This window comes from Phodopus roborovskii, unplaced genomic scaffold, assembly GCF_943737965.1.
Source record: "Phodopus roborovskii unplaced genomic scaffold, PHOROB, whole genome shotgun sequence".
Taxonomy (NCBI): domain Eukaryota; kingdom Metazoa; phylum Chordata; class Mammalia; order Rodentia; family Cricetidae; genus Phodopus; species Phodopus roborovskii.
In genome coordinates, this window is record NW_026126418.1 from 18,746,165 (window position 1) to 18,765,371 (window position 19,207).

General features: G+C 34.0%; 2 protein-coding genes across 2 annotated transcripts; both read right to left on the reverse strand.

The window, feature by feature from the left end:
• Positions 1-2,061: 2,061 nt before the first annotated feature.
• Positions 2,062-2,997, reverse strand: LOC127222016 (olfactory receptor 5W2). The gene has a single exon (XM_051183934.1). It carries the CDS (start codon positions 2,992-2,994, stop codon positions 2,062-2,064), a length of 933 nt encoding a protein of 310 aa, XP_051039891.1. The 5' UTR covers positions 2,995-2,997.
• An 11,585-nt stretch (positions 2,998-14,582) lies between these two features.
• On the reverse strand, positions 14,583-15,521 carry LOC127222017 (olfactory receptor 10AG1). Its single transcript, XM_051183935.1, has one exon. The coding sequence runs from the start codon at positions 15,480-15,482 to the stop codon at positions 14,583-14,585; it is 900 nt and encodes a 299-aa protein (XP_051039892.1). The 5' UTR covers positions 15,483-15,521.
• Between the last annotated feature and the right edge of the window lie 3,686 nt (positions 15,522-19,207).

The following is a 19,207-nucleotide window of genomic DNA, read 5'->3' on the forward strand; positions in this document are numbered from 1 at the left end:
CAAACCCTATAGCAAACTTCTATCTATTAAAATATTTAAATTGTGATTCATAACAGTAATGTGTAGTGAAATAGCAAAGAAAATAACTTTGTGTGGTTGGAGAGTCAGTACAACATAAGGAACTGTATTAAAGGACAGCATCATTAGGAAGGCAGAGAGCTGTTTCTTTAGATAATATCCTGTGCATTATTTACTTCACGATCATTTTGAAGTATATTATAACATTTGGAAGTTCAATGAAAATTTGTTAGATCCACTAAAATCAATAGAATATTTATTAAGAAATAAACTATTAATTTTTTTAGAAGTACGAGTCAAATAATAGGCAAAATGAAATAAGTAAATATTCATTAAACAGTGCAATCAAAACTATTATGTCATGTTTGTGTGAACTACCCAGGATGTGAAGTGAAACAAAGAAGTGGACCAAAGGGAAATAGGATGTGGTGGGGATGACTGGAAAGAGTGGGGAAATTGTGGTTGGGTTGTAACATATGAGAGAACAAAAACCCCACAAACTAAAACCAAATAAATGATCAATTATGGTAATCAAGAAAATTTTATAATCATGTGTTTTGCATGAGTATTAGATGTATATTCAAAGTTGAAATACTTTGAAGTCTACTACCTTTATTGTTTTTCTTTTCCCTCCAGAAGAAATTGTTTTTATTGTTATTTTACATATTGATCCCAGTGCCCTCTCCCTCCCATCCTCCCATGTCCCCCGACCCCCCCCCATCCCATTCCCCACTCACTCCACAGGGAGGGTGAGACCTTCCAGAAGAAATGTTTTTAGAACAGCCAAATTAATTTTCAAAAAGATACTCTGTGGCGTAGTTATTGCTTTACACAGGAAAGGCTTACATAAAATTTGTTAAGATAGTCAGTGGATTTTTGTTCTTAAGCAGCTTAGCATATTGTATTTTATGTGAGATTATTATTTGATTGTTTAATTTGCAGTAAAAATGTATCTATTTATTATTAGGTTTTCCTAGTAGTTAGCCAACTGTCTCATGTCATATGTGATAAAATTTTGAATGAGTAACAGTATTTACTGGCTGTTATTGTTTAATGTGAAAAGCATGAAATACACACTGCAAATATTAATATATAAACACAAAGGAGAAAGTAATCCTTCTATAGTTATGAGACTTGAGGCTAATGATCATGAATTTTAAGAAGAACAAGAACAGATAGAGAGTTTAAAACGACACTCAGAAGCTGAGGTTTTCTTGAGGACATTATACTTGAACTAGACATTAAGAGTTTATCCAAATAGAATTGTTTCAAAAATCATAGCCCAGGAAAATACAACATTAAAAAAAAAACAGATGTATCATGAATAAATAAAAGACCCTGAGACTGATATTAGGATTCCAGCTTCAAGTTGGAGATCAGAAAAACAAAGTAGCAGGCCAGTAGCTCATACTACTACCTCAGTCTGAATGGGCTGATTCTGCTGCCTCTCCTCAGCATAGCTTTAGATGTTAGGAAAATAGAAATGGTATCTTAAACTCAGACAATCATTGATATTATCAAAGAATTTGAATTATTATGGGTTATTATTAATTAAGTTTTGTTCAGTCCTCATCTGTTTGTGGTGAATATTTTTTATGGTTTTTAGAGCTTGCCTGAGGATTCAGAAAGCAAAGTCAACCATAAGGTATATAAGTCAGACACACCTTTGAATCCTTAGACTCGGGATTAAGAGGTAGATGGATCTCTGTGTGTTCAAGGCCACCCAGAGCTACACAAGATTGATCCAGTCCTAAAGAGAAACAGCTCACACAAAGATGATCTCAGTACCTGGGTCACACACCTTTAAACCCAGCATGAGTGAAGTATATAAGACATGAGCAAGGTCTCAGTATCAAGCATTCATTCTCCAGCCACATTGAGGATAGGAAGACATTAAATTCTCAGGATTCTACTACATTTATTGTAATTAAATGTTAGAACAAATATACATTTTACGGATGTAAACCAGAACTCGTTGTACTTTTTCAGAAAAAGATGTCCAAGCATTAAAAATAAAAGGACATGCACATGAGAAAAAGTTGTTTAGAACCACATTTTCAATTTCAGTTTCTGCAGGGCATCTTTAACATCCTTGTTCCTGAGGCTATAAATCAAAGGGTTTAGCATAGGAATCACAAGAGTGTAGAACAATGAAGCCATTTTGTCTTGATCCAGGGAATAGGAAGAACTTGGACGAAAGTACATGAAAAGCATAGTTCCCTGGAAAATGGCAACTGTGGTTAGATGGGAGGTGCAGGTGGAGAAAGCTTTGAACCTTCCTTCAGCAGAGCGGATCTTCAGGACTGACAAAATGATGTAACTGTAAGAGACAAGGACTCCTGAAATAGTGCTTAGTTCAATGAAACCAAAAACAGTAAATAAGGCCAGTTCATTGACTTGTATGTCTGAGCAGGAGAGGAGGTAGAGTGGAGGCAAATCACAAAAGAAGTGGTTGATCTCATTAGACCCACAGAAACATAAATGAAATGCCAAGGTTGTATGTATTAAACCATCTATTGTTGCCACCAGATAAACTCCAGCCATAAGCAAGGAACATACCATGCTAGACATGTTCACAGTGTAGAGCAAGGGATTGCTGATAGCCTGGTACCTATCAAATGCCATCACTGCTAACAGAAGGCACTCAGAATCTGCAAAGACACAGAATGTCAAGAACTGCAGGGCACAACCAACCATGGAAATTGATTTTTCCTCAGCTAAGAGATCCACCAACATTTTGGGTCCAATTGCTGTGGAATAGCAGAGGTCACAGAAGGAAAGATTGCTGAGAAAAAAGTACATGGGTGTATGAAGGTGAGAGTCCACTCTAATCAAAATGATCATCCCAAGATTGGCCAGAATAGTAATGAAATAAACAATTAGAAATGTGTTAAATAGACCTACTTTTGTGTCAGGGTTATTGGTAATTCCCAAGAAAATAAATTCATCTGCAGTGGAGCAATTTCCCCTATCCATTCTTCTTTCTTCTTGTGTAAATTTTAAAAGATAACTTCAAAACTGAATGGATGCATTCTTAGTTATCTCTAAAAAAGAAAATATTCATTCTCTGGAATTATTTTCCTGAGAAATCTGTTCAGTCATGTTACTCTGCAAGTATATCTATAGGCTACTGATCCTAATAGAACAGATCTGATTGTCTGAGGATTCTGTTGTCACTATGTGTGACATCCATTGAATAAAATTACTTATTATATATCCAGTATTTTGACCCTCCTTTCCCATACTTTTACAAACATATTTTTTATTTACTAAAATTTACTTAATCTTTAACATATGTGAAAGCAACACTCATAAAGAAACTAGGCTACATATTAAAATGTTAGACATTGTTTAATGTTTAAAAACATTTACATGAATAGGAATATTAATTGTAATTGTTCCAATCAACTAAACACATGATTGGTTGAAGAACATTTTATTTGTCATTCTAACAGCGATGGACATCTATGTCACTTCTTTATGAAAATTAAAATCATTTTATTTTGATGCTATATAGCATGTACCATGTGATAAAGGAATAAATAAATCATTTTTTCATGTAAGGACATATTTTATTTTCACTGGTCTGGGTCTTTTCCAAAGAGTGGCCTATAGACAAACCACTAGAATCTGGTAATTCAAGGAAACACATTAAAACAATATTAGTAAATCAATAACTCAAGTTCTTAAGTCAACAATTATATTTTAAATATGAAAAGAGAATAAAGAAACATGAAATTTTCATAGCTGTATATCTTTGTCTTTTAATATGTAATGGATTTGAATTTGTAGGACCCTTAAATTAAATATGTGGAGTGGAAAATAGAAATAGATGCACACTGAATAGAGTTTTATTTTCTGGCTTAATAAGTATTATTTATTGCTTACATTGTGTTGAAGTTCAGTTGAATTATTACTTTTTGTTATTGATAAAGTGCAACTTCCATTATCTGCCTAAATAGGAGCCATCAACAGAAAATATCAACAAAGACTTCAATTGTCATACCTTCATGACAGTCAAACAGGCAGAATGTGCTTATGAACTCAGATTAAGGTGAATTGAGCAAAATGCTAATATTTAAGTTAGAATTTTTCTGCTTTTGAGAACAAATTATCTTCTATCATTATATTTCAGAATTTATTAATATAAGTAGAGAGAAATTGATTCATCTATATAACCCTCATGGTTCGAACATCAATATTTTTAACCTTGTGTTTTTAAATGTTGAAACCCAGGAACCTACCTGAGGTGAACAGTTCAATCTAGGTGAATACTAGGTAGCTGGTGTTCTTTTTGTTTTTTTCTTTTTAATGAAGTTAAAATTTCGGGTTTAAATCTCTGTCACTACTTCCCTAAGGTTTTGGTGTTTTGAAAACATTTAATTAATTACATTTCTGGCTCAGTATTTTCCCCAATGAATACTTGAACATCTTAGCCAAAGCTTGAGTTTAAGTCTCGATGACAATCAACTAGTTGATCTGTCTTAGGATGGGAACTAAAATTTAATTTTTGACTTTAAAATATGATTAATATAAGCATAATATATATTATAAAATGTTATCTGTACTCCATATGAAATTAATTGATCTTAAAATGTTTTCCTCTTTAAATATGATTAACATCCTTTAGTATTTATTTCATTTTTGAACCATTATCTTGAAACTTCTATCAGAATACTTTCAATGATAAAGTTTTGAGATATAACTAGGGTAAAGGAACTGACACCAGACTCTGCCCCTGACCAACTGAAACCCAACCAATCCCTGACCACCCTGAGCAGGAAACCAAGCAACATAAGAGCACCTGAACTCTGAATTCTGAGCCAGTAAAAGAAACACACCCAGGATCTGAAACCTAAGCCAGTTCAGGGAACACTTTTTATCCCCAGTACCAAAGAAAAGCATTCTGACTTTAAAATCAGTACCAAAGGAACACTCTTTTTTTCTAGAGTCAGACCAGTGAAAAGAAATAAGCCCTGGCCCCAAAATTAGACTCAAAGGCTAAAAAGAAAGTGAAAGAAACACATTTTCCTCATTGTATATTCTATATATTCTCCAGGTCTATAGATAGTAGCTTGGGCATCCTTCATTTATTTAGGATATCCACATAGAGGCAAATTCATACTATACAGTGTCCTTTTTGTCTTTCTGGGGTTGGTTTACTTCACTCCGGATACTTAGTCCAGTTCCATTAATTTGTCTTCAAATTTCATGATGTCATTTTTTAACATGTGAGTAATGCTTAATTGTGTATATGTATCACATATGTATATGTATCACGTTCCTTTGCTGATGAATATCTAGGTTGTTTCAGCAGTATGGCTATTGTAAATGGAGTGGTAGTGAACATGGGTGAGCCAACGTCTTTGTTGTAGCATGAGGCTTATTTTGGCTATATGCGCAAGGGTTGATATAGCTTTGTTTTTGAGGTTAACCAATTCCAATCTTCCTAAGGAACTTCCACACTGATTTATACAGTGATTATACATGTTTGTATTCCCACCATCAATGAAGGAGAATTCTCCTTATTCAAGCAAGTATTCTATATACTTGTTTGCATTAATTGTCACTTGTGCTATTGATCTTAGCCACACTGACAGATGTATGATGGAATCTCAAAGTATTTTTGGAATGCATTTCTCGGATGGCTCAGGATGTTCAATATTCTTCAAGTGTTTCTCAACCATGTTTCTTTTCTCTATTGAGAATTCCACTTAGATCTGTATGCCATTTGTTTAAAACTGTATTATTTTGCTTTGATATCTAGTTCATTGATCTCTTTATATATTTTTGATATAAGCCCTCTATCAGATGTTGAGTTGGTTAAAATCTTTTCATATTCTATAGGCTGTCACTTTGATTGACTGTGTCCTTTGTGTGCAGAAGCTTCTCAGTTTAGTGTGGTCCCATTTATTTATTGTTGATCTTAGTGCCTGTGCTAGCAGTGTTATGTTCAGAAAGTAATTTACTATACAAACACATTCAATGTCTTTTCTCCTATAATCAGCATATCTGGTTTTATGTTGAGGTCTTTGATCCATTTGGAATTGAGTTCTGTGCAGGGTGATAAGTACAGATAACTATGGATTCCTCTATAAGCAGTCATTCAATTTAATTAGCACCATTTGTTGAAGATAGTTTTACTTCCAATGGTGTTTCTTGCTTCAGTATCAAAACTCAGGTGTTCATAGGTGTATGGTTTTGTCTTTCTCTTCAATTCAATTACATTGATCTATGTATCTGTTTTGTATCAAAACCATGTTGTCTTTAAATTTTATATCATCTATAATGATTAAGAAAAATCACAGTAAGCTAGAGATGGGAGAGAAGTCCTAGTCCCTACTTCAAATGACTTGACAGATCTACATGTGGCCCCACCTGGATGGCATTGCCCTACATGTGGAATTAGGGTGGGGGGATGGGAGGGGAGGGTGGTCAGGGTGCATGAGAGGAGGCAGAGAGGGGAAGAGGGAGGGAGGGAGAGAGGGAGAGGGAACTGGGATTGACATGTAAAATAATAAAATAAAATAAAACCAAACAAAAGTATTGAAAAAAAATAAAGAAAAGAAAAATCACAGCTAAATCCAAACTCAAATGTTACAACATAATTGAACAGTAATTATTATTTCAAATATACGTAATACCTATGGCTAGTAAAATGTTTTAGAATTCTTATGGATATTTAAATGTAAGCATTATGATAATTTTGAAATAAATTTGAGAATGACTTAAAAAGTTAAACATAAGCCACACATTATGATATATTGAATTGTAATTGCTGGATGGATATTTTAGTATGTTAAGGATGAATTTAGCTATTAATTTTCTCATATAAAACTATTACTATTATCCACTTATCAGTTGAATATGAACATTTGTGTTGGCATTACTTGCAACAAAAACCTGGGAACTGTAATTCTGTGGATACACTAACTGGTAAAAATAAAATTATATAATCCTATACTTGAATAATGTCCTTTAACTAAAAGATAAACTGTTGAAACAAAAATATATTTGAAATGTTCAAACTAATTATACTGTATTATGAATAATAAAAACCCAGAGAGAGATATTAGAGTTCCAGCTGAAGATCAGAGAAGCAAAGCAGCCAGCTGCTAGCTCAGACAAAACTGAGTGATCCTGCCTCCATGAATTCTCAGAGTACAATGCTCTTCAGCAAACCTAAGACTGCACTCCTTGTATTTCTGTCTCCTCCTCCCACCTTATATTCTTTTCTCTATCCAGCCTTATCCTCCTGTCTCCACTTCCCTAGTTCTGGGATTAAAGGCATGTGACACCAAGGGCTGAGATCACTTTTGTGGGAGTTGTTTCTCTTTAGACTTGATCAATTTTGTGTAGCTCAGTGCAGCCTAAAACTAACAGAAATCTGTCTCCCTTTGTCTCCCAAATCCTGGGATTAAAGATCTGTGCCACCACTGCCTGGCATCTATGGTTTGTGTCTAGCTTTACATTCTAAACACTCAGTCAAGCTTTCTTTAACATAAGGAAATATGGAGATGTAACTTATATACATATTATTTAGTTGTAGTGAATATTTACCTAAGAGTACATGCCAGAGAAGGAACTGATAAAGAAATTTAAAAAAATGTATAATTCTGAAACAAGTGATGTCTTCATTTTTATCCTATCATTACACATTATTTTCTAAATGGAAATTGTGATAATCAATGAATCTTTTCCCACATTTACATCATTGAGCCAATTAATTGCAAGCAAATTCTCCTGTAACTGATGGGAGATGTCATTCTGTAAATGTTTCTCATGCTGGTTAATGAATAAAGCACTGTTGGCCAATAGGAAAGGAAGATAGGAGGGGCTAGGAGATAAGGAGGAAATAGGAAGGAGTAAGGAGGGGTCAAGATGGAGAGTTTGGAGAGAACAGAACCACCATTCCTCTGCTCTCTATAAAACCACATGGAAATTCAAAGAAATGGGTTAATAATTAAGATAGAGCTAGCCAATAAGAAACTAGTAACTGGCCAACAGGATTATATCAAATACAGAGTCTCTGTGTGTTCATTGGGGTTGGTGCTGCAGTGGGACAAGACTGGCTGCAGGAGGAAAAGCCATACTTCTTACAAATGGCATCCACGTGGCTAATAAGAACTTTCACTTAAAATTTAACAAAAGCTTAAAAAGGGGTTTTAGAAAAAAAGAACAGAGACAAGCAAGGTTTCTTGGTAACAGCATTTTCTGGGTAGCACTCTGCTTTGTGTGAGACAAGCAAAAATTTCCGCGGCTACTTTAAGAGAAGATTCCTGACTCAGCATAAGCGGCAAAAAAAACTGCAAGGTTTTAAAAAAGCACTGCTAAGAATTTATTGGTGTGCATCAGAGCTGGCAATGGCATCTAGAAGCCGGCAGCATGCAGACCAAGGCAGTGAGCACAGCTTTCAATGCTGGTGGTAAAATAGCTGCCGCCATCTTTTATAAACCATGGCAGAAACAATAACGACTTTCATTTTAGCAATGTTGTTGTTTACCTGATAAAAGACACGTGGCTATAAAAAGATTTACAGTAAAGATAGATTCACATTAAGAAAAAGGGCTAAAAGTTTACAGTGTGTTTTAAAAAATATGTAGGCTTGGGAGAGAATAAAAAAATGGTTTTAAAAAGACAGGAATTGGGTATGGTGGCACATGCCTTTAATCCCAGCACTGGAACAAGGCAACCTTATAGACTACAGCCAAGATTATTGTGTCTTCTCAGCATCTCCCATGACAGCGACCTTTACCAGTAGGAAATAGTTTGGAAAGAACGACGCCCAAATTCCCAAATATTGTTTATAAATGTTTGTTTTCATTTAAATGGGCTTGGTTATAAATGGCTAATGATCACAACCAATATTCTTTTTAAAGGTAAAAAGGGGATTATGATATAGATATGAATACTTTGCTTTGGAATGGATTTTCATTTATTTAAGGTCAATTTTGTGGTGTGTATATTTCTCCTTTTGTTTAGGTATTGTGCTTATATAGTTCATTCAGAAATGTATTGTATAATGTAGTACAGATTATAGATAATTACCTATTATAGTCAAAGCTTAGAGTTAAGTTAGCTAGGTTTTCAAGATACACAGAGATGCATTTGAGATAGATAGTCATTCTTCAAACCGTTCAAAGACCTACAGAATTTGGCATTTAAAATGGTTTAGGGTTTTCATGACAGTGAGACATAATTGCTCTTGACAATACCACCTGCACCAGAAAGGAAGATGGACATTGAAGAAACTCATTATGGAGTTTGCTTCCAATATGGCAAGACTATCCATTTGGACATGATGCTGCTCTTGTCTGGACTGTTTGACTTTGTGATGTTTAAACTGGACATGCAGGACCCACAGAAAAGTGACTGCTGATTCAAGATGGACATTACTATAGTGTTCCTGCTTCATGGAAGAGTCTGCCCGACAGTAGGCAGGACACAGAGAAAAATGACTGACAAACTTCCAATATAAGAAGAGAGTTTAAAGTTTCCTGCTTTGCTGAAGAGTCTGCCAGACACACTATGGCCTATGGGCTGAATATGGAAGATTAAAGAAGAACTTCAGGTGACTGACAAGGCAAGATGTCTCTGTCATTTCTAGAGTTTATACAACTTTTTGTGGTCTTTGATGGAGTTGAAGACAAATAATTATGGTTATAGTTTTCCTTAGTTAGGTTTAAAGGTAAGTTAGATTCACAAATAAAGGATAGATGATAGAATAGTTTCTTTTAGTCTTGCTAAATGTTAATGGACTAAATACTGTTAACTGTGATTCTTATTTGATAACTGTTGTGTTATATATTTTGCTATGTTAAGGTTAAAACCCTTCTTTTTATTTTAGACAGAAAAGAGGAGATGATGGGAGATGTCATTCTGTATATGTTTCTCATACTGGTTTAATGAATAAAGCACTGTTGGCCAATAGGAAAGCAAGATAGGCGAGACTAGGAGACAAGGAGGAAAGAGGAAGCAGTAAGGAGGGGTCAAGATGGAGAGTCTGGAGAGAATAGAACCGCCAGCTGCCTCTTGCTGGTAAGACCACGTGGAAATACATAGAAATGGGTTAATACTTAAGACAGAGCTAGCCGATAAGAAACTAGTACCTTGTCAACAGAATTATCTCAAATACAGTGTCTCTGTGTGCTATTTGGGGCTGGTGGCGCAGCGGCAGGACAAGACCAGGCGGTGGGCAGAAAAACCTTACCCTCTGCCTTTCCATAAACAACTGAACTAGGTCATTCAGAAAAATGGGGCGAGGACAGCATCTTCAACAAATGGTGCTGGCATAATTGTATGAGGGTGTGTAGAAGACTGCAGATAGACCCATGTCTGTCGCCATGTACAAAACTCAAGTCCAAATGGATCAAAGACCTCAACATCAATCCAGCCACATTGAACCTCTTAGAAGAGAAAGTAGGAGGTACCCTTGAACAAATTGGTATAGGAGACTGCTTCCTGAACATAACTCCAGGGGCACAGACACTGAAAGAAACAATTAATAAATTGGACCTCTTCAAACTTAGAAGCTTCTATAAGGCAAAGGACACAGTGCACAAGACCAAACAGCAGCCCACAGACTGGGAAAAGATTTTCACCAACCCTATATCTGACAAAGGGCTGACTCCAAAATACACAAAGAACTCAAGAAACTAGTCAACAAAACACCAAATAACCCTATTAAAAAATGGGGTACAGAACTGAAGAAAGAATTCTCAATAGAGGAAATCAAAGAGGCTGAAAGACACTTCAGAAAGTGCTCCACATCATTAGCTATCAGGGAAATGCAAATCAAAATAACTTTGAGATACCATCTTACTCCTGCCAGAATGGCTAAAATTAGAAATACCAATGACAGCTCCTGCTGGAGAGGATGTGGAGAAAGTGGAACACTCCTCCACTGCTGGTGGGAGTGCAAACTCGTACAGCTATTTTGGAGATCAGTATGGCGGTTCCTCAGGAAAATGGGAATCAGTTTACCACAGGACCCGGCAATCCCCCTCTTAGGCATATACCCAAATGATCCACATCCATGCAACAAAGACATCTGTTCAACTATGTTCATAGCAGCAGCATTTGTAATAGCAAGAACCTAGATGCCCGTCAATTGAAGAATTGATAATGAAGATGTGGCACATCTACACAATGGAATACTACTCTGCAGAAAAACAATAATGTTATCTTGAAATTCACAGGCAAGTGGATGGCACTTGAAGAACTTGAAGAAACTATCCTGAATGAGGTAACCAAATCACAAAAAGATGAACATAGTATGTACTCACTCATATATGGATTTTAGACCTAGAGCAAAGGATCACCAGCATATAATTCACACCCCAGAGGAACTAGGATACAAAGTGTATTCTAAGAGATTCATATAAAGTCCCTCACAGAAGCGGGAAGGGACAAGTCCGCCAGAGCATAGGGTAAGTGAGGGGGGCAATGAATGGAATTTATTTTTTATTTTTATTTTACACATATAGATCCCAGTTCCCTCTTCCTCCCTCCCTCCCTCTTTCTCTCACCCTCTCATTCCCCCTGACCACCCTCCCTTCCCACTCCCTGCCCCAGCACTCTACATGTAGGGTGATACCCTGCATTAGGGCTCATCTAAATTTGTCAAGTCATTTTTAGTAGGGACTAGGCCTTCTTTCCTGTCTGTAGGTTAAGGGACTATCCATCCATGGTGGATGTGACCCCAAAGTTCTTTTGTATACCAGGAATACATCCTGGTTCCATTGTCTGAGGTCACTTAGACTGCTCAGGCAAGAAGTTAGAAGCTTAATGATGTGTTCAAAGATTCTTTGCAGAACAAGATAGCCTATGTAGAGGTTTCATGGATAAGGTGTGGGCATTTCTATGTGGCCCTTATTTTTCCTGTTGTACTATCTCTAATCAACTCATGACTCACTATTATGGCCTTTATTTAATTGGATTCACTGCTGACATAGTCATTCATTGGTGCTTTCTATGACATTATCTTGTGGTATGATGGCTATGTCACTTGTGATTCAAATTCCCCAATGTTAAATTTTTAATAATATATTTTAAATATTTGTTGTCCAGAAAAAAATAATGCTTATTTGAAATAATGACTTTATTGCTACATTTATTAATTACATTTAAAGAAAATGATAAAATATCTGAGAGGATCAATGGAAAATAATTAATGTTTATCTACATACTTTTAGAGGTTTTTGTTTCATGATTACTTGATGGTGAATAGAGGGTTGGGTCTGGCATTAACAAAGTTTATCTAATTGAATATGTACTTAAGATCTGCTTCCTAATTATTGAAGTATTTCCAAGTGAGGTCATGGATAATACTTTTAACACACTGCCTTTAGAGGAAATTATGATTAAACTGCAATCAAATAATGAAAGTTGAATTATTCAGAATAACTAAGATTTGCTTGTTCAAGAAATGTATATATGCTTTAGTACCTTTTGTATTAATAGTTTTCTGTTTACTAGATTCTCTCTTTTGACTTTTTGATGTTCTTTTCATTGAGAGAAAAATAGATAGAAAGAGAGAGCTCACACGAGATGAGTAAGGAGTTGGGGAAGATCTTTAGGGAGTTGGGTGAGGGTAGAGATGGTGATCAAAATATATTTCATGAGCATTTTTAAGTAAAATATGAAAAATTAAAGAGACAGAAAAATAAGTTTGTATAGTAGACTGTCCCTTTCCTTTATAATAATTTTATATAAGAGTCTATAAATATTTAAGCATAAAATAAAACAGAGCTTATCCAACATTCACAAATTTATCTAAATTTCACCAACATGTCAGAATTTTGCTGATCAAATGTTCATTTTTTTTCTGGTTAATTATGTGTAATTTCAAGTAAAATGCCCATGAAATACAAGATAACATACTGTAAGGACTTCACAACATACAGAGGTTATCATAAAGGTACCCATCTACTCAACAATTTATTTGAATATAAAAATTCTGTTATACAAAACTCATAAAATATAACTATAATCATAAAATTAATATCCTTTAACAAATTTCAGAAGATAATTCACGAACAGAAAAACACTTGTCATGATCATAATGCTTAACATCACAATTTTATTTACATCATCTTTTTCTTACTCATCATGACAAATTATTGACACATATAAAATAGTAGGTAGCAAGTGATACATATATATGCACTTTCAGGAGTAAAAGAGGTGAAAGAATAGATATAATTGATCACACTAATATTCAGAATGTTAATGATTAGACAAAGAAGAAAAATACTATGTGTAGTACAGTAATTTCTACTGTTGTACTTAAGTGTACAATAAATCCTAAACCTAAAAAAGGAAGAAATATTAAGGTATATTGAAAACTTTCAATGACTTAGTAACTTGCAAATATAGTGTTGCATGGATGGGAACTTGTGGTCCTAATACTTGCTATTCATTTTCCTTGACAAGTCAGCTCAACAGTTTAGTAATGCTAGTAACCTCAGCAATGATGAAAATCTTAGTATTATTTAAGCTGAATAGTGAAACTGTGTAGGTTGAGATGATCATGAACATCTTGAAAAACTTCAATCAACTGCTTTCATGTTTCAGTTCATTAATATTTTAATAATTATTTTTGAAATTATAATATAATTATACCAGTTGTTTTCTTCTCTTTCCTGCTCTTCTATCCTCTTTACTTTATTTCTCAAATTCATGGCATCTTTTACTTTAAATGTTCATATATATAAACATTTAATCTAAAATATAAATGATAAATATATATATGAGTGTGTGTTTGTATGTGCATGTGTATACACACCTAAATACATGTATATAATGTACACATATATATATATATATATATATATGGAAATATTTATGATGTGTAAGCATATTTTGTAGTATAATTGGAAAAGATAAAATAATAATCCAAAGAAAACAATAAAATAATGAAAGATGGCAAAATATGAACAAGTACAAATCATTTAAGCAGGGTACACTTGCTTTGCTGTTTAGTGTAGTGTTTTGAGGATTTACTAGGAAGACAGCATGTGTATTAACTTCTCTTTCAGTATTAGCATATATATGTAATCTACATAAATGCATGGGCAGTTAAATTGTTATACTATAATATCTACTGACACCGTATATTCATATTTATTGCTTGATCTCTAATTTATGGCAGACAAACTTATTTATACATCCTCTCATGTAAATGTAGAAGTACTCCATCATAACTTATTGTGAATAATTACTGTTCTATATAATATAGAACCAAAGGTGCATATTTACAAATTGGTAAATTGATATTTATTAAGCAATTTCCCATTAAAGTAATCCATGAGCAATAACATTCTGTATTTTGTTTCTATCTGTGCAGATGAAAGGCAAACACATTAAAATTTTTATTGAAAAGATACTTTCCCTAGTCACAGATCATTGAACACAGATGCATAATATACAAGAAATGGTAAAATTTCACAATATTAAGTACAAAATGGTGAGTACATTCTCAATGCAAGCATAATCAGTGAAGAGAAGTTTCTTTAAAAACTGAACCACAAAAGACAAAGAACATTTAAAGTAAATGGCTAACATTATGCTTTAAAAAATAATCGTTTCAGAGCATCAATTACCTCTTTGTTCCTGAGGCTATATATCAGAGGATTGAACATGGGAGTTACAATCGTGTAGAACAGAGAGAGCAGTTTATCAGTTCCTGGTGAATGCATGGACTTTGGCCTCAAGTAGGTAACTGTAGCTGATCCATAAAACAAAACCACTACCAGCAAATGGGAAGAGCACGTGGAAAAGGCTTTTGCTCTCCCTTTGGCTGTTGGCAACCTCAGGATGGTGGCAATGATTTTACTGTAGGATGTAAGCACCAGTATAAAAGGTAGTGCAGCTAACACCATAACAACCACATAGACAGATAGCTCCTGCACTGAAGTGTCCCCACATGCCAGCTTCAGAATGGGTGGTATGTCACAGAAGAAGTGATCTATTTGGTTAGAATTGCAGAAATGCAGAGAGAAGATCTGACATGTTTGTCCTATCTGGACTGGAATGCCACCGAGCCAGGAACTCACTGCCAGATGAGTGCACTTTGTTGGGTTCATGATCAGGATATAGTGCAGAGGGTTGCAAATGGCAACATAGCGGTCATAGGACATCACAGCCAGCAGCAAACATTCAGTTGTTCCAAAAATAAGGAAGAAGCACAACTGGACGGCACAGGACATCACTGAAATGCTTCTGTCCTGCATCTCAATGTTGAACAAAATCCTTGGGACAGTAACTGATACATAGCAGATTTCCAGAGAGGAAAAATTTGCCAGGAAAAAATACATGGGTTTCTGTAGTGCAGGGTCCATACTGGTTATTACTATTATGAGGAAATTCCCAATCAGGATAATTATATAAACAACAGAGAACACTGTAAATAGAAATCCTTGGAGGTTGGGAAGGTCAGAAAATCCTAACAGCACAAATTGCATCACTGTGGAAACATTGTCTATGTCCTTGAGCTCTTCATGTTTCACCTATGGACATTGTTAAATCACAAGTTGACATCACTTTTCATTTTACACTGTTTAGTTTCATGTATACTTTTCTGAGAGTATACATTTTACTTTTTTCTTTTCAATAATGGAAAGTTTAAATTCTACTACTCTAAAGTCATAATTAAATATATCTTCATAGTTAATAAATGATCATATAGAAGTTGGTCTTTTAGCTTTCTAAGATATATTTTATTATTTTTATATTGATAAGATATGTTATTTAAATTGTCCTATGATTTTGGTATGTTTTCTCCAAAGTGTTTTTGAAGCTTGGGTTCTGTGGAAATATATAATTTCGATAAAAAATGAAAATACAACAAAGCCATTATATATCTTAAAATATTTATTTGAAAATGGTTTTCCTTTCAATTTAAGTTATATGAAGACAGCAGACATAAATTTTCTTTGAAATTTAAGTTGGGTAGTTTTACTAGATTGTTTCAATCATCTACCTCTTCATTAATCCTACTATCAGCAGAGTTACTGTTGTTCCATTCAGTATTTTCATAATGTGTGTGTTCATGCTTATGTTATTTTTGCTTCCTATTTTCTCATGTCTAAAATACTGATTAAAACTTTAATAGTCACTACACTTTATCTATACTTTATGTGTAACAATAGCATATGGTTTTACAAAAAATAATATATTAACCTACTGTATAAAATACTAACACAGTAAAGTGTCTATTTGACATGAATAGTCCTCTAAAACAGGCCATTGTTCAATGCTGAAGTTCTCACCCACACCAATTTCACATTAAGCACATCTGACATATGTATTTGTGTTCATGGTCAGATAATGGTTGGGAGTCAGAATATGAGTAAATTATTTTCTTTCTATTCAATCATACAATTATTTTTTGTAATGAGCTATCATACATTCACAATATTTTGTGAATAAGGAATAATAGGAAAATGAAACAGTTTCTCACCATAAGGAGAGACTTACATCACCATTTACTAACAGTGTAAGTCTGGGCAATGATAAAGGAACAAATTTCAGACACATGTTAAATATAAACTTATTTTTTTGTATTCTATCCTAGAAAATGGTAATTTATTTAAAATATTCTGAGCATGTTTTTATTACAGAATAATTTTAATTAGAAAATGATGACAGAGCTTGAAAAACACCTACAGTGTGGTCTCACAACAGTGATAGAGAAAGTCATAGGCTAGGATATTAGGAGACATGGGGAGATGGAGGTAGATTGACAATGAGCATGAAACTGCATGAAACTGTGGTTGGTTTAAGAAAAAATACACAATTCTGTACTGCTATTGCAAACTTAAGAAATTTATATTGTGTTGCTGGTTAAAACCATGGGAAAAAACTGTTTTTGAATAAATCACCATAAAGAAAATATGTATCTTTGTTTGACAATTTAATCCAGTTATGTCAAGGTAATATATCAATGTAGTATATCAAAATTTCATTCCTCTAAAACTCATATGATTAACTTATCAGAAAAAAAATAAAAAGAGCAAAATGACAAGTAGATGCCCTCATAGGAAATATGATTACTGAGTTGCTAGATTTACAATTTAAGTAGTGACATTACTAAGGATTTGTTTCAAGCGCACTGCTGTTAAGCACTATAACCACTGTTCAGTCACAGATGTGTTCCAGTTTAAGGACAGGACTAATAAAGAAAAACAAAATGGAAACATTTAATATGAGCATGATAGGCTTTTAGTCAATTTAATAATATCCATTATCTGGGTTACACAAAATTGTGCTTTTTGAAGATCTTATTTATAGATTTGAGATATGTAAAATCTTTGATTATCTACTAAACAGATAATTTCCTTAATAAACAGTGATAGCTGGAGGAAGACATTGGTGGAGATGTGATAATATTTACTGTAATAGCTTACTTTGCAATTGAGTACTTTCCATTTCTTGCATGTGATTACTTAGTAATTATAGCTAGTAATATATAAAGTCTACCTCAATCAACACTTAAAATTTAAACAATAAAATGATTTACCCAATTTTCTGTAGTTAAATGTTGTTTTCTGGTGTTTGTATACTTGTACAAGTAACCTTGTATTTGACAAAGTCATTTCACACTTACCTATGTGATTTTATGTTCAATATAATACTTACCATTATTGTTTATCCCAAAAATGAGAAAGGAAAAGCTCATGAAGTTTACTTAAAACAGCTACTAACTGCCTTCTCAATGTTTCAGAATATAAACTAACTATATTCCTTAAGTAATAAGATTTACTACCCTGGGGATCAACTATTTTCCCATGCAGCCTTCTAACTGAGATATTAATTCAGCCTGTTGCTCAAAGAGATGAATGCAACTACCACAATAATATATGGATAGGTTTTTTAAAAAAGAATTTCATAATGTATATAATGTACTTTGATCAAATTCTCTCTACAGTCCCTCTTAATTTCTCTCCTTCCCCACAATCATTTTTTTGCTCTCAACACCCAAATCCCCTTCTTTCTGAGTCAAGTTATTATTGCCTCTATATGTGTAGGTTTAGAGATTTCTGCCTGATTACAGACAACCATTTAGGTACCACATCCCTGAATAAAATTCATTCTTAATTCCCCAGTAGATATCCCTTGCCAATAGTGTCAAATATGGTTGGGGCTTTATGAAGCTCTCCCTATTCCATACTGACAGTTAAGTTCTCATGATGTTTTCCAAGTCTTGTACATGCAGTCCAAGCAACTGTGAGTTCATGTAGGTGACCAATTAAGACTTATTTGCTTCACATGTCAACTTCCTCTAGTTCTTACCATCTTTCTCCACGAGGATCCCTGAGCCTTGAGAGACATAGGTGTGACATAGGTATCTCATTTAGTACTCCATATTCCCTTAATTTATGCATGCTGCCATCTTTGGAAGTCTTTATTAATTAGCAGCCAATACAAAAAGGAATCCTGTGATGATGGGAGAGGAATGCACTAATCTACTTGATTTTGAGCCTATACCATTTGGTAATCATCAAGTAATCTGGCCTTTAAAAACATCAATATAGTATAATTTTATCTGATTTATGTATTATTATTTAAAATGGTAAGAATTATGCAATGTCTTAATATAAGATAAATTTTATTTTTCTGTCATTGAAAAAAAAAAAAGTATCAGAGATTTAGGACTGATCAGGTAGCTATGTGATCTTCAGCCCAAATCTTCCTTTATGTCTTGTGGTGCAATCAGTACTCTTTTCCCCCCATATTATAAAGATGGGAAAGAGAGATGGGTGATAATATATGTGTCAATTTTGTGTTTTATGTATAAAAGTAACAAGTACCATGCAGAAAATCTATACACAATTTATTCTGTAAATTTAGTCACAAAACCATAGCAAACAGAAAGGGTTTCTTGAAAGAGCAATTTCTTGCTGAACACTACTGCAGAGAACCAGAGAAGACATTTTCTGCCTTTAGCATCAGACAATTTATCAAATATAAATTTTCATATAGTGACTGAATCACATGCTAATTCAATGATCAGATCAAGTTAACTAGAATGGTGCTTTCTCACTTAGTGATGATTATAAATTACAGAATGTATATGTATAACCTGTAAATAAACATAACCATATAGAAAATAGTAAAAGAACACAGTGGAAGAGAATGCTTAATCAAGTCTAAGGGACATTTTATATAAAAAAAAACCCACTAATTT

Bases quoted from the DNA above. Each gene is read 5' to 3' on its own strand.
- LOC127222016 (XM_051183934.1), bottom strand. From the start codon at position 2,994: ATGGATAGGGGAAATTGCTCCACTGCAGATGAATTTATTTTCTTGGGA.
- LOC127222017 (XM_051183935.1), bottom strand. From the start codon at position 15,482: ATGCAATTTGTGCTGTTAGGATTTTCTGACCTTCCCAACCTCCAAGGA.